The sequence below is a fragment of the Pleurodeles waltl genome, chromosome 9, assembly GCF_031143425.1.
Source record: "Pleurodeles waltl isolate 20211129_DDA chromosome 9, aPleWal1.hap1.20221129, whole genome shotgun sequence".
Classification (NCBI taxonomy): domain Eukaryota; kingdom Metazoa; phylum Chordata; class Amphibia; order Caudata; family Salamandridae; genus Pleurodeles; species Pleurodeles waltl.
The window spans coordinates 9,303,963-9,325,666 of record NC_090448.1 but is presented as its reverse complement, the minus strand read 5'-3'; the positions used below and the strand labels follow the sequence as shown (position 1 = coordinate 9,325,666).

The window sequence follows — 21,704 nt, the reverse complement described above, 5'->3', positions numbered from 1 at the left end:
CCCTCTAGGCAGTTGCACTCCCAGAAACAAAATCAATACTCATGTGCCCCTCCGGGCAGCAAGGCACCCCAAAACAAAATCACTACTCTTAAATCCTCCTAGGCAACAGCACCCCAGAAACAAAATCAATACTCCTCTACCCCTGTAGGCATCAGCACCCCAGAAATATAATCTGTAATCTTCTACAGGTGTAGGCCAGTGGTCCCCAACCTGTGGTCCAGGGACCCCTGGGGGTCCGCAAATCCTCCTCAGGGGGTCCGCGACTGCTTAGAAAATGAAATATTAACAGATTAGGTCCCAAGCTTACAGTAATGACTAGGTAGGAGGTCACCGGATTCCAGTAATGATTCTGTGGAGGTCCCCGGGTTCCAGTAATGAAAAAGTGGGGGTTCCACTGAAGTTAAAAGGCTGCGAACCTCTGCTCTAGGCAGCAGCACCTTAGAAACAAAATCAGAACTTGTGTACCCCTTTAGGCAGCAACACCCCAGAAACTAAATCAGCTCTTGTGTACCGCACCCTCCATCCCTAGGCTGCAGGACGCCCCAGAAACAAAATCAGTGCTCTTGTACCCCTGTTGGCTGCAGTACCCCCAGTAAACAAAAACAATACTCTTGTACCCCTCTACGCTGCAGGAAGCCTGTAAGGAAATGAGTCCTTGGCATGGTGACCCCCTGACTTTTTGCCTTTGCTGATGCCAAGTTATGATTTGAAAGTGTGCTGAGGCCTGCTAACCAGGCACCAGCACCAGTGTTCTTTCCCTAAACGGTACCTTTGTCTCCACAATTGGCACACCCTGGCATCCAGGTAAGTCCTTTGTAACTGGTACCCTTGGTACCAAGGGCCCTGATGCCAGGGAAGGTCTCTAAGGGCTGCAGCATGTCTTATGCCACCATGTGGACCCCTCACTCAGCACATACACACTGCTTGCCAGCTTGTGTGTGCTGGTGGGGAGAAAATGACTAAGTCGACATGGCACTCCCCTCAGAGTGCCATGCCAACCTCACACTGCCTATGGCATAGATAAGTCACCCCTCTAGCAGGCCTTACAGCCCTAAGGCAGGGTGCACTATACCACAGGTGAGGGCATAGGTGCATGAGCACTATGCCCCTACAGTGTCTAAGCAAAACCTTAGACATTGTAAGTGCAGGGTAGCCATAATAGTATATGGTCTGGGAGTCTGTCAAACACGAACTCCACAGCACCATAATGGCTACACTGAAAACTGGGAAGTTTGGTATCAAACTTCTCAGCACAATAAATGTACACTGATGCCAGTGTACATTTTATTGTGGAATACATCCAGAGGGCATCTTAGAGATGCCCCCTGAAAACATACCCGACTTCCAGTGTGGGCTGACTAGTTTTTGCCAGCCTGCCACACACCAGACATGTTGCTGGCCACATGGGGAGAGTTCCTTTGTCACTCTGGCCAGGAACAAAGCCTGTACTGAGTGGAGGTGCCTCTCCCCTCCCTCTGCAGGAACTGTAAAACCTGGCGGCGAGCCTCAAAGGCTCACCCCCTTTATCACAGCGCCACAGGGCATCTCAGCTAGTGGAGATGCCCGCCCCTCTGTCCACTGCCCCCACTTTTGGTGGCAAGGCTGGAGGAGATAATGAGGGAAAACAAGGAGGCACCACTCCCCAGTCAGGACAGCCCCTAAGGTGTCCTGAGCTGAGGTGACTCTTACTTTTAGAAATCCTCCATCGTGCAGATGGAAGATTCCCCCAATAGGATTAGGGATGTGCCCCCCTCCCCACAGGGAGGAGGCACAAAGAGGGTGTAGCCACCCTTAGGGCCAGTAGCCATTGGCTACTGCCCTTCCAGACCTAAACACACCCCTAAATTGAGTATTTAGGGACTCCCAGAACCGAGGAAGATAGATTCCTGCAACCTAAAGAAGAAGAAGGACTGCTGACCTGAAGCCCTGCAGTGAAGACTAAGACGACAACTGATTTGGCCCCAGCCCCACCGGCCTGTCTCCCTACTTCGAAGAAAACTGCAACAGCGACGCATCCAACAGGGTCCAGCGACCTCTGAAGCCTCCGAGGACTACCCTGCATCTAAAGGACCAAGAAGCTCCTGAGAACAGCGGCCCTGTTCAAGAAACTGCAACTTCTTGAAACAAAGAAGCAACTTTTAAAGACCACACGTTTCCCGCTGGAAGTGTGAGACTTTCCACTCTGCACCCAACGCCCCCGGCTCGACCTGCAGAAAACAAACACTACAGGGAGGACTCCCCGGCGACTGCGAGCCCGTAAGTAGCCAGAGTTGACCCCCCTGAGCCCCCACAGCGATACCTGCAGAGGAAATCCAGAGGCTCCCCCTGACCGCGACTGCCTGCTTCAAGGAACCTGACGCCTGGAAACCATACTGCACCCGCAGCCCCCAGGACCTGAAGGAACCGAACTCCAGTGCAGGAGCGACCCTCTGCCTAGCCCAGGTGGTGGCTACCCCGAGGCCCCCCTCCCCCCCTGTGCCTGCCTGCATCATTGAAGAGACCCCTGGGTCTCCCCATTGATTGCTATTGAAAACCCGATGCCTGTTTGCACTCTGCACCTGGCCGCCCCTGTGTCGTGGAGGGTGTACTTTCTGTGCCTGCTTGTCCCCTCCACCCACCCCCTTCCCCCCCGACCCCAGTGCCCTACAAAACCCCCCCTGGTCTGCCCTCCGAAGTCGCTGGTACTTACCTGCTGGCAGACTGGAACCGAGGCACCCCTATTTCTATTGAAGCCTATGTGTTTGGGCACCACTTTGACCTCTGCACCTGACCGGCCCTGAGCTGCTGGTGTGGTAACTTTGGGGTTGCCTTGAACCCCCAACGGTGGGGTACCTTGGACTCAACTTTAAACTCTAAGTGTTTTACTTGTGAACTTAACAATTACTTACCTCCCCCAGGAACTTGATTTTTGCAGTGTCCACTTTTAAAATAGAATATTGCCATTTTGGTCAAAACTGTACATGCTATTGTGATAATTCAAAGTTCCTAGAATACCTGTGTGAAATACCTTTCATTTAAAGTATTGTTTGTAAATCTTGAACCTGTGGTTCTTAAAATAAACTAAGAAAATATATTTTTCTATATAAAAATCTATTGGCCAGGAATTTGTCTTTGAGTGTGTGTTCCTCATTTATTGCCTGTGTGTGTACAACAAATGCTTAACACTACCTCTGATAAGCCTACTGCTCGACCACACTACCACAAAATAGAGCATTAGAATTATCTCTTTTTGCCACTATCATACCTCTATGGGGAACCTTGGACTCTGTGCACACTATTTCTTACTTTGAAATATTATATACAGAGCCAACTTCCTACAAAGCCCCAGAAACAAAATAAATACTCATCTACCCCTCTAGGCAGCAGCACCCCCAGAAACAAAATCAGTACTCTTGTACCCCTTTATGGTGCAGGATAGCCCAGAAACAAAATCAGTACTCATGTATCCCTCTAGTCAGCAGCACCCCCAGAAATAAAATCAGTACCCCTCTGGGCAGCAGCACCACCAGAAACAAAATCAGTACTTGTGTACCCCTTTAGGCAGCAGCATGATCTAAGTAAAACCAATACTGATCCATCACAAGGCTCCCTTTCCAACAAAAATAATCCATCAGTTGTCTTTTGACAAAGTACATTGGTCAGCTGCCTTTTTTCTAAGGTTCTCACTATAGAAATACTACACATGCACGCATGACCCCCCCGACCACACCCTTCCAACCATGCACAGAGTAGCGTGTTACCCATAACACTAAGCATTACTGTGCCCCACATAGCATCTACTGATGTGATAGTTAGGACCCGGTTTCTATAGAAAAAGCATTTTTGTTTTGCTAATAACTTTGTCACCGTTTGATGAATCCTCACAAAATTTTCCAAAAAACAGTGCTCACTTCAGCTGCTATCTGGAAAGGTTTAGGGTGCTCAGTCGAGTGGGGGCGGAGGGGAAAAAAGGATGGAGGGGTCCCAAAACGCATTTTCCGCATTCATTTTTCCATAGGGATTTTGAGCAGCGTTAGCATCAACCACTAGGCGGAATTACACCAAGTTTGGCAGAAACGTAGCTCTTGGTCCGGAAAGAGGCCTCTTTGTCATTTGGTGTAAATCCATTCAGAAGTTTTTGAAAAATTGATTAAAGTCCAAACTTGAATATATAGGGACCCCAAAAAATTGGCGACCTCTTCCCATCCTGTGCTGAGATCTGATTGACTGCTAACACATCAACAAGGAAGTGTTGGCAGCTATGTTGGGACTCAGCCGAGTCCCAGAAAAAAGGTAGAAAGAAAAGGGGCCAGGGTACGGACACCCTGACCCCCTAGCTCTGGTGCTGGGGTGCCATTGGGACTGAGCAGAGCAAAAAAGCATTTAAAAAAAAAAAAAAAAGTGAGTCGCAGGGGATCTGCTGCTCTTGCAGAATTTGGGGGGGTTATGGAGGCGCGCATCATTCGCAAGCCTCGGAGTGGGCCAAGTCTCTCTCCCATCCCCCCTCCCCACATATCCCCAGGGACCACCAACTCCCTGGGGCTATAATTATAAACTGAGCAGGAACCGTGCCCCCAAATCCCCAGCTCACTCTTTAATTGACAAATACATTTTTATTTTCAATATGTTTAGAAATATCTCATTCTAAGTATATTATTCACCAAATGCGAAAAAATATCTCTCTCTCTCTCTCTCCTTCTAACTTTCTCTCAATTTCTCTTTTTCAATCTTTCTCACACTCAGACCCTTAGGCACCCTCACAAACCCACTCACAGACCCACTCACACCCGCATGCACCCACTCATACACTCATGCACCTTCTCACAGAAACTGACGTACCCACTAAGGCATTGATGCACGCACTCTCACACCCAGGCAGACACTCTTACAGCCACTCTCAGCCTCGATACACCCTCTCACACCTGTTGTCACACCCAGAGAGACAGGCTGCGTCCAACTCCTGCTGAGCAGGGCCAAAGGGGCATGCGTAGTGTGGGGATGGATGGTTAGGGGGTTTACCCGCAGGGTCTGGCCACTGGTCGGGCCCTGCGGCCAACCGCTGCCCCGAGCGCAGCGGTGGTTGGATTAACTTATAGTAATGAAAATGACTTTACATTAGAAAAAACCTAGAAATTCACTGAAAAAAAGCAAAGGTGACTGGGACGTTGTAGTTAGGTAATAGAATTTAAAAAAACATAGAAATTCCCTTAAAAAAAAAAATGTTACAGGGATGTTCTAGTTAGGTAAAACCATAAAGATTCAGCAGTTATAGAGTTCCCTCGAGTACCTACAACTCTTGCCCTAAGGTAACTATAACTCGTGCCCTTGCCATGCACTGCTAATTACCCCACAAATTATGGCACTCAGGACATCTTTGGTAACTTCACTGATAATATCAAGCCAGTATGGTGGCAAGTAGAAGAAACATGGCACTCACAGGCCATGGGCACACGATGCCAAGTAACACGGGATGGTCATACGTGCCTGGTGCGTTTGCCACTCCAGTGACCGGCAATCATGAACTTTTGGCCTTGAATGTGGACCGCTATGCTGCTACTAGGATCTCCAGGCCCTTTGCTGTGTGCTAATCCAGATTCCAGGTCCTCTTACACAGTCATTCTCCTGCTGCTTCTAGTTCTGGTTTGAATAGGATGCAAGTTCCTGCCAGTAAAACCTGTAAGGATACAGGGTGGTAATTCAGCAATAAACATGAGGAATTACAATTCCTCGCAGCTTGGAATGAGTGAGCCGCAACTACTTCTGGTTGTTTTTCTTGCTCTGATGGTGATTGAGAGCAGCGGAGATCAGAAGAGGCTGTAACATCTAAAGAAAGACTGAGTGGTGCTTTGCATAAATCTCTGGGTAAACATACATTTTAGGGGAGCGTGTGCTGGTGATGAGTGAAAGTTGTCTGATGATGTGCAGAAGCTGCTCTGACAGTGACACACTGTGTATAAAATACATTATGTATCAATCTAGGTAGGTGAACATACTGCCTTGACAAACTTTGAACTCTTTGTGTGTTGCAGGGACCAGCCACTTGCGTTGCCTTCTCAAGAGCGGGGGATTTCTTTGCTTCTGGTGGCTCTGATGAACAGGTGAGTGTGCTCTGCTTGAAGGAGGGAAGTGAGAGAGCTGTGTCACAGGAGCCACCAGCACTCAGGATGTGGGGAAGGCGGCAGTCAGATCTTCACAAGGTGTATCACCATAGCATGCAGTGCATTGGGTCTGCTCCACGAGTGACCATGTACCTGTGTTATCCAACAGTCAGATCTTCACAAGGTGTATCACCCTAGCATGCAGTGCATTGGGTCTGCTCCACGAGTGACCATGTACCTGTGTTATCCAACAGTCAGATCTTCACAAGGTGTATCACCCTAGCATGCAGTGCATTGGGTCTGCTCCACGAGTGACCATGTACCTCTCTTATCCAACAGTCAGATCTTCACAAGATGTATCACCCTAGCCTGCAGTGCATTGGGTCTGCTCCACGAGTGACCATGTACCTCTGTTATCCAACAGTCAGATCTTCACAAGGTGTATCACCCTAGCATTAGTGCATTGGGTCTGCTCCACAAATGACCATGTACTTCTGTTTTCCAACAGTCTGATCTTCACAAGGTGTATCACCCTAGCATGCAGTGCATTGGGTCTGCTCCATGAGCGACCATGTACCTGTGTTATCCAACAGTCAGGTCTTCACAAGGTGTGTCACCCTAGCATTAGTGCATTGGGTCTGCTCCACGAGTCACCATGTACCTCTCTTATCCAACAGTCAGATCTTCACAAGGTGTATCACCCTAGCCTGCAGTGCATTGGGTCTGCTCCACGAGTGACCATGTACCTGTGTTATCCAACAGTCAGATCTTCACAAGGTGTATCACCCTAGCATTAGTGCATTGGGTCTGCACCATGAGTGACCATGTGCCTCTGTTATCCAACAGTCAGATCTTCACAAGATGTATCACCCTAGCCTGCAGTGCATTGGGTCTGCTCCACGAGTGACCATGTGCCTCTGTCATCCAACAGTCAGATCTTCACAAGGTGTCTCACCCTGGCATGCAGTGCATTAGGTCTGCTCCACGAGTGACCATGTACCTGTGTTATCCAACAATCAGATCTTCACAAGGTGTGTCACCCTAGCATGCAGTGCATTAGGACTGCTCCACGAGTCACCATGTGTCTCTGTCATCCAACAGTCAGATCTTCTCAAGGTGTATCACCCTAGCATTAGTGCATTGGGTCTGCTCCACGAGTCACCATGTACCTGTGTTATCCAACAGTCAGATCTTCACAAGATGTATCACCCTAGCCTGCAGTGCATCGAGTCTGCTGCACGAGTGACCGTGCGCCTCTGTCATCCAACAGGTCATGGTCTGGAAGACTAACTTCGATGCCACCGACTACGGGGAGGTGCTGAGGACCCAGCAGAGATCTACCAGTGTGTGTGGGTTGGAGCCCACTGTGGATGCTCGTGCAAGACTTTCACAGCATAGTATGGCAAAAGGACGTGGTGTTGAGGTAAGGAATATTGTGAAGAGGCATGAATCCAACAAGCATTGCTACAGTTTGCTTTTTCCCTCTGCAATTGTTTTTGTTTTTTTTGCTTTCTTTTACCACAATTTATGTTTTGCAGAAATGACACGGCTATGAGTGGAAGGCTGACAAAGACGTAATGCATAAAAAGAACAAAAAATAGACGCATATGAAACTCCACCCTCCAACCCCCGCCCAATGCCCAGTTCCAGAAATCTCAGTCCTAAAGAATATAAGGATTGCGGTATATCAATGACAGGAGGTCCCATAAGCACAAACCTCATCTTCCACACAAGAAATGCGAGTACGGACAGTTTCTAAAGCGATGCCCCTATAGTCTGCCCACCTCTATCAGATTTTAGGGTGATTCTGGGGGGATCCCCTTGGCTGAAACACTGCCGGTTCTTGCCCCTGTGATGGTCCAATCCCTGTTTCCACACTGCGAGGGAGGGGGCACGATCCGCCCTTCCTGCCTTTACTGTATCTTTTTTTACTACAGTTGGTCCCAGGACTAGAAGGGCCTGTGATGTGCCAAAGATTCAGTCTTGGGTCCAGTGGAACGGTCCAGGCGAGAACCTTACTCCACTTTTGATGTTGCCACTTTGCTTGACACACCCGTGTCTTGGCACAGTGTCTTCATCCAAGCCTCCTCCCCTTAATTGGTACCCACGCTGTCACACCATTGTCAATAATGAAGTGAAGGGGTACGCAGCTGGCTGGATCCTGGGAGCGTGGAGCCGCGCTGGTCTCTGCGCAGAGGACGCTAGCCGAGCTCCAGATGATCGGATCTGGGACATTTTACCTAGGAAACTCGACTAGACCAGAAGAAGCATCACAGCCACAGGGATGACCTTTCTGCGAAGAGACATTACTCTACACCAGCATAGAGCGGAGTTAGAGCTGATGATGGTGGGGAGCACAGATCACCACTGTCTCATCTAGGTGGCAGCAGCGGTGGAAGGAAAAGCCAGATGCAATTGGAAGTTGGGTTCTTATGTGTGGGTTCTATCATTCAAGTGCATAAGATTGTCCTTTATTCTTTCTCCCTCTTCCAGTATAGGCCTGTCTCGCCCTCTAGAGCATCGTACGGCTCTATAGCTCCGCTCCTTTCTCGAACCCAACAGTTTTCGTGACGAGGCTCCGGGTGGCTTCCTTGTATCACAGAGGTGGTGGTGGCAGCAGCCGTCGGTGACCTTCAAGTGGATGCTGGCTGGAGCAGTGTCCGTGCCATGTGCTTTTCTGGCATCTCATCTGCTTCTGGTGACCACTGCCTCTTGAGTTACACCTTGGGCAGACACGTGGCTCATCCAAGAGTGATGCTTGCATCTTTACTTCCACCATCATCGGTGGAGCTCTCCAGGACTCCATGTGTCAATTATCTGTTTAACTTTCACCTTGAGCTTCTTATGTGCTTCACCTGGTCAAGTATCTTCCAATTCTACAGTTTCTCCAATGAAACGCGGCTTCGATCCCACCCCACTGGTGCTGGATATTGGAGTTTATGGATTGAATGGAAAGGAATAGGCTTCAGTTCAGTGTGGATGAAACTCTGGTGCTGGAGGCTTCCTCTTGTGAGGATCTCTGCACTGTCTCCCTTTGGCCCCTGAACTGGACCATTACCCTCTACCCACTCCTGTCAATAAACGCTTGGAAGTAAAATTACATGTAAATCTTTTCAGATGATATATCGTCAGTAGTCTCATGGAAATCCCTTCCTATCTAACCCCGGCAGAGGTTCCAGGCTTTGAGACAGAGGTGAGATGATGGTTGGATGTGCAAGGGCTCTCCTAGCAGGATAACACTGCCCCAGGCACTGGATGAGCGGTGATCCTGCACTAGGTACATCAGTGGAAGGGTCTGAGCACTCACTGATTAGGGTTTTGGTTTCCAAGTACAAGAGCACACAGTGTCTCGGCACACATGAATAATTGTGTGGCCATATTGGAGTAAACGTGGCCCTCGGAGGTCCAGAAGGAGGCCGGTGGAGTTCGTGAAGGAGAATGGCTCGCGATAACTGCCCCCTGGGCTGTCCATCGAGGAATTCTCTCTGATATTCATAAAAGGTAGAATCTCCTTCACCCACCGTACTCAGTCGGCTTTCGCCCGCAGCACAGCACCAAAACTGCCCTTTTAAATTTGTTTTGGGTGAAGATAAATCTGTCTGCTAAATCTATCTGCAGCCTTCGATTCCATGCCCCACTCTGTCCTGTTGCATCGGGTGGGTGAGCTGGGTATTGGTGGCTCTGCTTGGCGCTGGTTTAAGTCCTTTCTTGAATAAGGTAAACGAGATCCGCCTCTCACCCCATTCCACGTCCAGGAAGAGGCTTGCATGTGGAGTGCCACATGGCTCTCCTTTGAGCCTCATTTTATTTCTATATGGCCCCCTTGGCCAAACCTATTGAATTGGATGATTTGGTGACCTTCTCATGTGCTACTGGTACTCAGCTGCTCCTCACCTTTTTCAGTTCGGCTACAGATAAGGCTTCATCCTTTCTTGCTTACCTGAAGGATGTTTTGCATTTGATGCATGAGTCACCTACAATGCAATGCTGATGAAATAGAGATCTTGGTGTTCAGGAACATCAGAGGTCATTGGACAAACAGTTGTCCAGGGGGATTTCCCTCCCCTCATATGTGTTATGGTAGATGATAAGTTATCCCTGCACTCTCAAATTCTGTCATGACGAGCACCTTTTTTGGCATGCTCTGGTCAATTAGGACATTTTCTGACTTGTTACCTCTAGGGAAACGAATGGGTTGATAACATTTAGGTAGAACTATTCAAATTTGCTTGTATCTCGGCCTGCCGCAGAGCAGGTTTAGAAGCCTCCAGGTGGTGCAGAATGGATTGCCTCACCTTGTCTTGAGCATACCCTAGGGCAGTGGTCTTCAAACTTTTTTAATGTTGCCCCCCTCCCCCTGTGAGAAAGTAATTTTGACCTCCACTTCCTAATTTTTCACAATTATTCTAATAAATTGACAATGTTTAAGAATGTCTACACTTACTTAAACATTGCAGTTAGGTTCTGTTACTATTTTGAAAATACAATCGAATACATGATGTGGAGCATACTATTGTGGTCAGGCAGGCCTTACTAATGTGCAGAAGTGTCCACAGTCTGAGTATTAGAAGTGGAGGTGGGGGTTTTGAAGAGTGCTTGGAGTCCTGTCCCTTTTGACACACACATCCAGCTTGAATATAAATAACACGTGTTAGTGATGTCCCAGTACTGAGCTGTTTACTGCTGCACATTTTTTAAGCTTAAAACAAAGCCCCGTTATTAGCAGAATGCTTTTTTCACAATCACGGCCCCCTGTATTTGATTTGTTGGACGGTACTCTGTAGTCGAACGCTCTGATAGCGGTACCCGGATTCCATAAATTCTCTGACCATCAAAAACATTCGCCTGCCTGCATTTGCCCTTGCCAGCAGGGAGCCTGGGAAAGCACTCTATACATCATTGCTACTTTTTATGACTACAGCAGACCTGAAGGCAGGGCTGCCTGATGGAAACACTCCCTTTCCAGAAGTTTCCCGTCGTTTTGAGTCAGTCATGGGCGCGGCTGGAAAGGCATTAGAGTTATCTCTGCCGGCGACACCTGTACCACCACGCTTTCAGGTGCTGGATGCTGTTAGGAAATCAGGACCTCCTGCAGCAGGTCTGTGGCGGCAGGTGACCTGTTGGTTGACTGGGGGACCAGAACATGGTTTAGCAGAAGTGCCTAGTAGTATGTCCATGAGAGCATCATTGCAAGGCAACTGCGGTTCAGTCGGTGCCTGGCCAGGTTCAAGAACCTCAGTCAATACATTTGTTTTTCCCTCCCTAGTCGGGAGGTGAAGTCCTTAGCTACCGTTCAGAGGACTGTAGCAAAATAAGACTTCCTGAGGGACCTTGAGTAGTCAAGAGCCTTCACTCGTTTCCCCACGTAGAGCTTCGCCTCAAGCTCCCGGTGGCCTTAGGGTTCATCTGGGCTCATTCATTTGAGGCCTTGGAATGATGTGAAGAACGTAAGCACCAGAGGCGCATCTCGTGCGCCTGTTACGGACATCTGTGTGCACCAGTCACTACAGGGTTTGAATACCGTCATTTTAAAGGGTGACATCACTTGCACAGTGGAAAGATATTGTGGAAGAAAATCTTTTCTAGGTGAGAAAAGAAGGATCAGAGCTCCAGATCCGTGTCTGAAGGTGCAGAAAGAAAGGAACCGATGTCCGCGCACATGGTCGGCACGATACGTGTCCTCCGTTCGTATCTTCCACGCCATCGACAGTCGCAGGGGACCACCTCCCGGCGCGCAGTAGCACTGCTTTAGTGTTTTCTGGATCATTCTATCTGGAGGAGATTCACAAGGTGAAGAAGCTGCAGTTCAATTGAGGATCTACCTGAAAACTTTTACCAAGGTTACCTAACTTGTTCTAAAATGTCCTTTTTTCCAGCGGGGATAATGGGGCTACTTCCCCCTCCTCCCTCTCCCCATGACAGGACCAAGTCGGAGACCCCAATAACAGGCGATCTCTAAACGTCATTGTCACGATTGTTTTTGCATTAAGTTGAATATTGAACACTCCAAGTGCTGTTCCATGATGCCTCGGTAGCTTTCTGCCTGTAAGTCCATCTGGACTGTATTGACTTCACCTTCCTGTAAATCCTCAAACAAGGACTCGCGCCCTTTGAGTCGTCGGCAGAGGAGCTCATACTTATCTGAGCTCAGAGAATGGTGACCTGGCTCCTCCGTCGGGTGCTACTCGGGGTAACCCAGGGGTTCTTAGCCTTTAGGTTCTGTGCTCCCCCTTAATCATTACTGGAATCCGGGGACCCCACTGTCTCGTTACTGGAATCCGGGGACCCCACTGTCTCGTTACTGGAATCCGGGGACCCCACTGTCTCGTTACTGGAATCCGGGGACCCCACTGTGTCATTACTGGAATCCGGGGACCCCACTGTGTCATTACTGGAATCCGGGGACCCCACTGTGTCATTACTGGAATCCGGGGACCCCACTGTGTCATTACTGGAATCCGGGGACCCCACTGTGTCATTACTGGAAGCCGGGGACCCCACTGTGTCATTACTGGAAGCCGGGGACCCCACTGTGTCATTACTGGAAGCCGGGGACCCCACTGAGTCATTACTGGAAGCCGGGGACCCCACTGTGTCATTACTGGAATCAGGGGACCCCACTGTGTCATTACTGGAATCAGGGGACCCCACTGTGTCATTACTGGAATCTGGGGACCCCACTGTGTCATTACTGGAATCTGGGGACCCCACTGTGTCATTACTGGAATCTGGGGACCCCACTGTGTCATTACTGGAATCTGGGGACCCCACTGTGTCATTACTGGAATCTGGGGACCCCACTGAGTCATTACTGGAATCCGGGGACTCCGGCGTGAGAACATTCGATGATTTGAACCACAAAACAATTCATAAAAACAAAGAAACAAGCATTCATCAAATAAATACACAAATGTTAAAATAGTTTACTTAATTCACAAACGAATATAAAACAACTATAAACATTTTTGTGGGAAAGGTGACACTTCTGTAAATTCTACGGACACCACCCGTTGCCCATTCTGTAATCGGTTTGATGCCCTTGCACTGCTCCCACTAATCAGTCTGAGGAGACCACCCTAAAGTTTAGCCTCCAAGTTTAAATTCCTTCACATTTACAGAATGTTTACAACTTTTTATTTTTACTTCCTGGTTCTTTATTCATATACATGTTATTAGTCTATTAATATTATTTTTTAAGCAATCACGGACCCACTGAGTAGGTGTTAACAGACCGCCAGAGATCCCCTGACCACAGGTTAAGAACTGCTGGTGTAGCCAAAAGAAACAAAAATATTCAGACAAGTAAAAAAATAATTATCCTTTTCACACATCACCATAAGAGACCCAGAGAGCAATTAGCAAAAAATAATGGTCCCAAAAAGGAATGTGCAAGGGAGAAGCCCTCTATACATTCACCCTTACTTCCAAACAGTGTCCTTGGGGAATAGGCTGTCCTGAATTGGATTGTTCTTTTGAAGCACAAACCGGATGACAGAGAAGTCATTCCTGATTCTGTACCCATGAATTATCACTGGACCCCACGCATAGATTCAGATTGTGACCGGCGCAATACTAGCCCACCAAGGTTCTATCTAGTGGACTTTATGGTCGCCTTCCATGCTGATGCGGCGACCTGGAAGTTCAGTATTTAATCCTTGTCTCCTATGGCCCAAACTTGCATCACATTCAAGTGAAGCAAATTGTGTGGATGTAGCTGTTAAGGTGAGTAGATACTGGCACACGGATGGGGTTTGGTGCACTCTTTGAAAGTGAAAAGGAGTAGGTCCTGATCAAATTGCTTTGTTTTTTGGAGATAGATGGAGGTGTCCCCTTTATGACAAATCAAACTTCTATCTTTTTATCATATCCTTATCCCCATCTCGAGTGCACAAGTATGTTGGCATGACAGACTCTTTTGTTGGGGCTTGCATTTTTAGAGTTTTGACTAATTTGAGTTCACCTAGCGCAGTTATCTGTGATTGGAGTACAGAGCCCATATCAGTAAAGGAGGCAAACAGAACAGATGGAAAGTTTCCCAGCTGCCCCTCCCCCAACACTGCATGACAGCCGCCCCCTAACTATCTCCTCACCACTGTCGCTCATTCAGATTCTAGGCTTTCAACCTTCTAGCCCCACTTTTCTTGAAGACCCTTCCAAAGAGCTCCAGGTGATCACTCTCATCACTAAAAACATTTATACAACCTAAACAGTCTGGATATTCCTCTGAAATATTTAAGATAAAAACCAAGGTGATACCAATAGAACATATAGAAGATAATAAAAGGGCTGTAAAATGTCATCCTCCGCATCCCCTGAGAAGCCCCACGTAAAAGAGGCATTTGCAGAACAGACATGGTCAGAAGGTAGAGATTGCAAGTATAACAGAGCTGGCCGAGGTTGCTCACAATTCATAGTCTTAAGCACAGAAAGAACAAACAATATGCAATGGGGCATAAAACTCACAGAATTGGATAAAGTGCACTGTGTCTTCAGCACATCCAGAGGGATCCACGTTTTTAACCAGGTTCCAGCCAGCTGGATCGGCTAAAACGCAGTGAGCAAGATTGAGCCTAAACCTAGTTAAGAGATACCAGTGATTTTCTTTTCTCACCCACGTCAAATAGGGTTTCATGCACTGGGTGTTTTTTGTCATAAGTGATTCCTAGCAGAAGACTTCACCAGTTCTAGTGATTTACGCCTGTTCCTACGAAGCACGAAAAACAATTCATTCAGCTCTCTTCATGTCTGCTTTACTGATAGAATCAGGGTTACTACAATATTTTTGTGCATGAAAGACCTTGACACATATCCAGGAAAAACTGACTTTAAAAAATAAAATAAACCTGTAGGCAGGTGCAGGTGATGAGCAGACTCCATTCCCTTGGCCCCTACAAGAGAGTCATAAGTCTGAAACCACTGGTAGATAACAGTAGAGTGAGTCTTGCATGGAGCCGCGGCCTAGTATTTGCGCCATCTCATTCAAATAACATACAGACTACATGTATAAATCCGCAGACTTCATTAAAGTGTTACTCGATTTTGTGTTTCAAAACACGCAGCAAAGTGCCGTAATTCCCAGATGCAAACTCGAGAAGTAGAAACCAGTGTGATTTTTACCGAAGTCCTAAGTCTGAATGATCCCATGTGAACGCCTGAGCAGAACACGGATGCCCTTCGTTGCATGTTGTTTATCAAAGCGGTACTAAATATCCTGTGCATGCCGTTGCCGTGCTCTCCATCACTAAATAGGTTTATTTACTGACCAGAGGTACAACGGGAAAGGCATCTCGAGATTGAAGTCGTTCTTGGTGATTACAAGAACACTAAACAAGCATCTGCAATGCAGCGGGTCTCGCATTTGCTTGAGTTAAGAGAATTGGCGTTGTAATTTCATAACTGGACTTTTCTTGCCACATAAATTGGTCAACCCTGCCTCATAATTTGGTCTATTCCTACCACATAATTCCAGTGGCCCTGCATATAACCAAGGCACTTCCATTTTCCTTCTTCCTCTATCTGCAGCCAAAAATGAAAATGTTGCCATTTAGCATCCTGATTTAAATCTGCCGTGCTGATTCCACTAGAATACCACTTTCACCCCCCACAATCAGAGACGCTGGCTAACACGAAGCATTATGAGCGCACCTTGCAAGTAGTCATGGTGATGTTCAATGGAACAATGTGATTTATATCAACCTCCTCAAAATTAAGAACTGACACTTTTTTTTAGCCGGCCTTCTGGTGATAGTGTTACATTAGGAATGCGTCCCTTATTCTCATTGGTATTCAGGGGACTGTTGGCTGTACAAGTCTACTCCACAGCTGAGAACAGGGGTGATGGTTACAGTGTTTCAGAAAATATCACTGAAAAGTTAACCATCACGTATGTATGAATTTCTGGACATTCCTAACAGAACATGTATCAAAGGGCTGTGCCAAGCCGTCTCAAGCATCAGCGTATTTAACTGGCACAGCATTCCCCTGGAGGATAGGGATACCACTGGCGCAGTGTACAGCAATCCCCAAGGACATCATGGATTCCATTGTTCATGTAGTCAACATGCGCACTGTGGGGAGGCTGCAAGTGTTGCACTGTGCATGGGTTTCCATTGTCCGCAAGGGATCCGTTGGCGTTTAGCATTCAAGCAACACATCTGAAGCAAAACAACTTGTCGCAGGCCTTTTTCTTGAGTATATGTGCTACGAGACCGTACACGTGGCAGGAGAGCACTACACAAACTGACCTTGTCTTCCAACTTGTTACTATGTAAAGTATTTCTATCAGAAAGTTTATCTCAATTCCTATGAACAAACTGATGCATAGAAACAAGGGTTACCTTTAGGGATGGGAACTGTAGATAAAACAGTGAGTCCTAGGTGTCTTTAAATGTATCCCAAGAAGCAGCAGCACAGGTAACATGACCAAACAACCTACCCTGTAGCAAATTCAGACCAAAAACTGGGACATACCTACTTTTCCAGATATAAATAGCATTGTAAAACTCGTTTGCGTCGCGCCAGAGAAGCTTTTAACATTGTGAAGAGCCCTTTCAAAATCACCGCACCCACCAATAGAAGCCAAAATCAAACAGTGGGCTTGTTCATCAACAGAAGGTGTACGTACAGCCCTGAAATATGAAACACCTGCATGGTGAGCCCAAGCGTAGAAGCATTTGAAGTACAGAGGCTCACATTCTAGAGAAATGATGCGCAGAAATGGTGTGTTGCACTATTGCTGTGTTTTTCACACTCTGGAATCAAGTTAAAACTTCTCTCTGGAACTAAAATAAGAAGAAAAACACAATCTGGGCACAGGTAATCTAATTACATTCAAGGAACACAAGGTGGGGGAGATACAAACTGAACCAGATCATACGGAAGAGGGTTTCTAGATGCGGTGGGGTACTCCATATGACGATGGGACTTAGCGTGAAGATGGCTGGGCAAACTGTGTTATCACTTCCCCTTTGGAACGGTCTGGTCTGCCACATCAGCTGACCTTTCAGCCTGGTTTTTGATTCACTCTTTTTGGGTTTAAGCGATCCGAGCCTGCTGAAGTTATTGCATGACCTACCTTATCAAGATATAAAAACTACCGTTACGGCTTTTTCATGAAAAATATCAAAATTTCTCAATTGTAACAATCCATACACTTATACTTCCAAGTATAGAATCAAGCATCCTTCTGAAATGAATGAATAGGTGTCATCTGGGGTGCAAAGCCGCATCGGTCCATTTCTTGCAACTCCTGTGGCTAATTCGCCCTCTGGTCTGCCAGGGCAACATTTACGCAGCTAGACAGTTCTCTCCACGCCGAACCTAAACAGCTGCTAACTCGCTGTGCCGCAGGACAGACCCTGGGACTGCAGGTACCCAGCATTTGAAATTTCCCACCCCAAAACTGCCCACCGCACGTGGAATACTACTGACCTATCCTTCTCAGTCCTTCAGCAAGTGGGGCTACAAGGCTCATTCATTCTTCATTCACGCCAACAGAGTATGCTTTGCTCCGAGACACAAACGTATGCTATGCCACATATGTACTGACACTTAAAAGTTTGGAGACAGATTATAGTTCTGTATTTAATACTTTCCATAGAAATTCCATGCCTGGGTAGCTATTTGCGCTTCATGAAACTTCAAAGTGCTATGGCTGCCATGAGCACGAAGGACAGTCAAAAGACCTGGTCAGTCCCAAAGGCGGTAACAAAGCAGCCTCAAGGCAGCATGAACCTAAAGCATTTACCAATGATATCAAGGGATTATTGAAAGGCAAACCCATGAATGAGTGAAAGTCACGGGCATGAGGTGGGCTGGTTAAAAGCCCACAATAATACACAGGTCGGAAGCGCTTCCACGCTCGACTTAAAAATGGAGAAACCAGTGCAATTCTTGCAGAAGACCAGAGTTTAAGTGATTACATGTGAACTTGCGAACAAAACCCAGGCGCTATTCAATGTGGGCGTGTATTAAAGCGGCATGAAAGGTTATGAGCGTACCGCTGCCGGGGATCCATAAGAGTAGCAGCAAGATGAAACAACGTGGAAGCATAGAAGTGGATGCCTGCTTTGGCCCCGGGGGCTGTTCATTGTGCACTCAATCGGAGGGTATGAATGTTTTTCAATTCTTTTTTTTAAGCAACAAAAATATTTTATACGCGACCTTTTACACACACAAAAGTGCACACAGTGGGACAAAACTGGTGGAATAGCAACCTTCTGTTAAGAGCCTCGTATTCCTCGCACACTGCATTATTTTTAAGTGATTAAAGTGGGCTGTGGACGCAACTGGGCGTGGGAGGGATCTGCTTTGGTTGTTTTTAAAAAAAAAAAAAAAAAAAGAAAAGAAACAAAGTTCCTTTCCACACAGTAAAATAGAAAAATCACTAGCGTCTGTGAACACTCACCCAGAGTGTAACGCGAGCAGCCAAGAAAAAAAAGTAGTCCCTGAAAAGAACTCCTGAAGTGTAAAAATATAGTACTTCCCCAGTGGTCCTCCACTAAGTAGGGAAGTGACATTGGCTGCGCAAACCAGTTAGGAGGCAGCAAAGAAGAGCGACACTGGAGTTAACCTATTGTAAGCAGCAGGCGGGATCAAAGTCCTTTTACTGAATACAGCAGGTCTTGAAGACAGCGCATGCGCGCTGCCTAGACACAACCTAAAAAGTAGACTTGACATAATGCAACCGTTTTTATCCTAAATACACCTTCACGATTCAGACAATCCTCCAATATGTCCTTGTTTAACACAAGATCATCATTAGACCATATCGAAAGCCATCTGATTAAGGGATGTAGTGTGATTGAATTGGAAGTAGAACCAAGACCTAGTTCTTCGTGGGCCACAAAGGCCAGGATACTCCTGGGCAAAGACAACAAGTGTCCAGCAAAATTGTCTTCAACAGTTTGTGAGGTCGCAATGTCCACTGTCCTCAACATATCATTACCGTAGGGCACCGCAAAAACATCAGGAATCAAAACAAACTGAAATGTCTGTCTACATCTCCCTTGTCTGCAGTGCATCTATACTAGTATAATACATGGTATTGGCCTTCCAGCTTTGTGATTAATATTCTAGGATTATGTACTACTCCAAAAGAGATAACATATGTTGTGATATATTATTGTGTGTCAGAAATGTGTCATGTATACTTTTGGCGGAGCAAAGAATCAAAGGTCCTCTGTATTATTAACTGTGCAGGACAAGAGAGCAGCAGCAATGAAATCCAGACTGTTAGAAAGGTACTCTGAGGATGCTCTTCAGAGTCCACAATCTACGTCTGGTATTTGTTCCATACAGAGACTGGCTCGATGGCTGTATACTGTGGGTATAATGTAGTGTTTTCCTGCAAGCTCCTGGTAAAGAGCAGCTGAGTGCCAACTTCTATTAAACTTGTACATTGAACACCTGCACCACTTGTACTCTGCGGCTAACCAATCATTTGTGCTTTCACAGCCAGAGGTTCATTTTGCTGAACTCCCCGTTGATATGGAGAATAAAAGTAAAACCCCGACCACGCAAGTGCAGTGGCCGCAGTCCGCAGCGCCTCCTGAAGCTCCGCAGCAGCACCCTGCACAGCCCGGCCTCCCACCGATGCTGACCAACACCTTGGAGCACATTGTGGGGCAGCTCGACGTACTGACTCAGGTGAGTGCGCTGTGACTCCCGATGATCCCTTTACATCTGTTTCCATACCTTGGCCCAATTGTCCATGATGGTGGTTATGTCCATGGTATACGAAGCCCGCCGTCTGGACTTTGCGTTACCGTCATGAAACGTGTACCAGGAGATGGCTGCTCACATATGCAGAAGCCACCTTTGCAGCTTCACCTGTTAAGCTGCCTGGTGACATCCTCTGGTTCCAAAGAGTTGTGTGAAAAAGGAAGTGTTTGTACCAAGATGAACAGGTTAGTCCGGACGAGGTGGCACCACTGCCACATGCAAAAGGCAGTTTTAAAGTCCGCCCATCTCTTCTCTTTGGTGTGTTATAGTCGCACCGTAGGCTGTGCCCCGTGTCACGGACTGCTGATCTGTACCGTGTACGGATCGTCCTAGGACGGCGTTTGCAATGTGAAGGTTATTCCCCATACCGGCTCTAAATCACATGAGTTAGGATAACCACTACACACTTCTTAAGGAGCGCCCCTTCTAAAAAGTGTTTAAAAAAAAAAAAAAAGGGTTGGTGTTTGTGCATTCAGGTAGACCCAGAGTTACGATGAGTAACCATTGATGTTTCCCATTCACCCACAACCCTTTGAAACCAGTATGAGATGTAAGTGAATCTGCAAGTCTGCAAAGAATACAACTTTAGTAGCAGAGAGCAACAAGTGAAAACAATTATTGGCTGGGGCCATTAGCCTGGAGAGGCTGGTAGGCTGCCTGTAAATCCATGAAAGATACCAGTGCTTGGAGAACTGTACTACAGGCACAGTAATGGATCTTTAGTAGGTTCCCGTGAGTCAAAATAGCAATCGCTATTCCACATTTAATAATAATGATTAATGCTCAAAAGAGTGGATGGGGAGAAAAATTAAAACCAGGCACACCTTACAGAAATTGATGTTGAAGGACCCTTTTCCCACCACAGTTTTTTCTGCAGCATCCGTGTAGTAATTGTGTGTCAGTGTGTGGCGATTCTTCGTTGAACAGCCGTACAAACCGGTGGTAGCATCTCCCCTGCGCAGTGGGCCACCAATAGCGCTGATAGCGTCCTTGAGGTGTCTTCCTCCCTTCGTGCAACAGAACTTGATAGGCGCAGGAAATTGCCTTTCTGAAGAAGTTGTTTCATCAGTGTAGAACTTGATAGAGTTGTCATTAGGATGGATGTCATTACATCAGCTCATTGAGGTAGAAATCCTTGGGTATTTGGGGATGAAATATACATTGGTCTCCAACTTTCTTTCCTTCCTCCAAGAGTCCATGTCTTTGTGCACCACACTTCCAGTCTTCGGGGAAGGTGTTGATTTGATGGATGAGATGTTGATGTGGGTAGCAGATAGCAAACTCGTCCTCTTGCTCTGGAGGTGGTAGTGAGTTTGCCAGGGCAGCGCCTTTATTACATATGTATCTTACATTTATAATTTACACACCGCCTTCAGATTACTATGTCGCACACCTCCGTACACATTCTGGTGATCTCCCTCGCCACTCTACATTTAACTATAACTTGTCAGTTTACCGTGCAATGTGCTCTCACACATGCTGTTTCAAATGTCATAACTGTTATGGATGCTAGGATTTCACATGCTATAAGTTATGTAATATGCAAGGGTATAATCAGTTCATAGAGAAGGCTCGACTTATAGTTAATGTTGTGTGGCGAGTGAGGTAACCAGACTGTGTACGGTATATATACATACTTACCTTTACTTACCTTGAGTGGTAGTAAAGGCTGCTCCCCCCAGCAAGCTCACTGTTCCCTCCAAAGAGGCAGGATGAGTTTTCCCCTCCTGCCCCAAATCCTCCACCGGGAACAATGTAGAAAAGGCACTATCCTGGAGAGGGGGTGGTTCTGGTGGGAAACATATATAAATTAAATTTCTCCAACATTAGATCTTTTATATCGTCTCAAGCTTGAATTATTCCCCGTCGTCTGGCTGACGATCCCTGCTACAATAATAAAGCAGT

General features: G+C 46.9%; 1 protein-coding gene across 1 annotated transcript in view; it reads left to right on the top strand.

Moving 5' to 3' along the window:
• The window catches only part of POC1A (POC1 centriolar protein A), a 125,285-nt gene that overhangs the window by 80,584 nt on the left and 22,997 nt on the right, over positions 1-21,704 (top strand). The window contains exons 8-10 of the mRNA XM_069206099.1: positions 6,009-6,077; positions 7,348-7,500; positions 19,533-19,724. Of these exons, the coding sequence (XP_069062200.1) occupies positions 6,009-6,077; positions 7,348-7,500; positions 19,533-19,724 (414 nt within the window). The remainder of the gene's footprint in view (positions 1-6,008; positions 6,078-7,347; positions 7,501-19,532; positions 19,725-21,704) is intronic.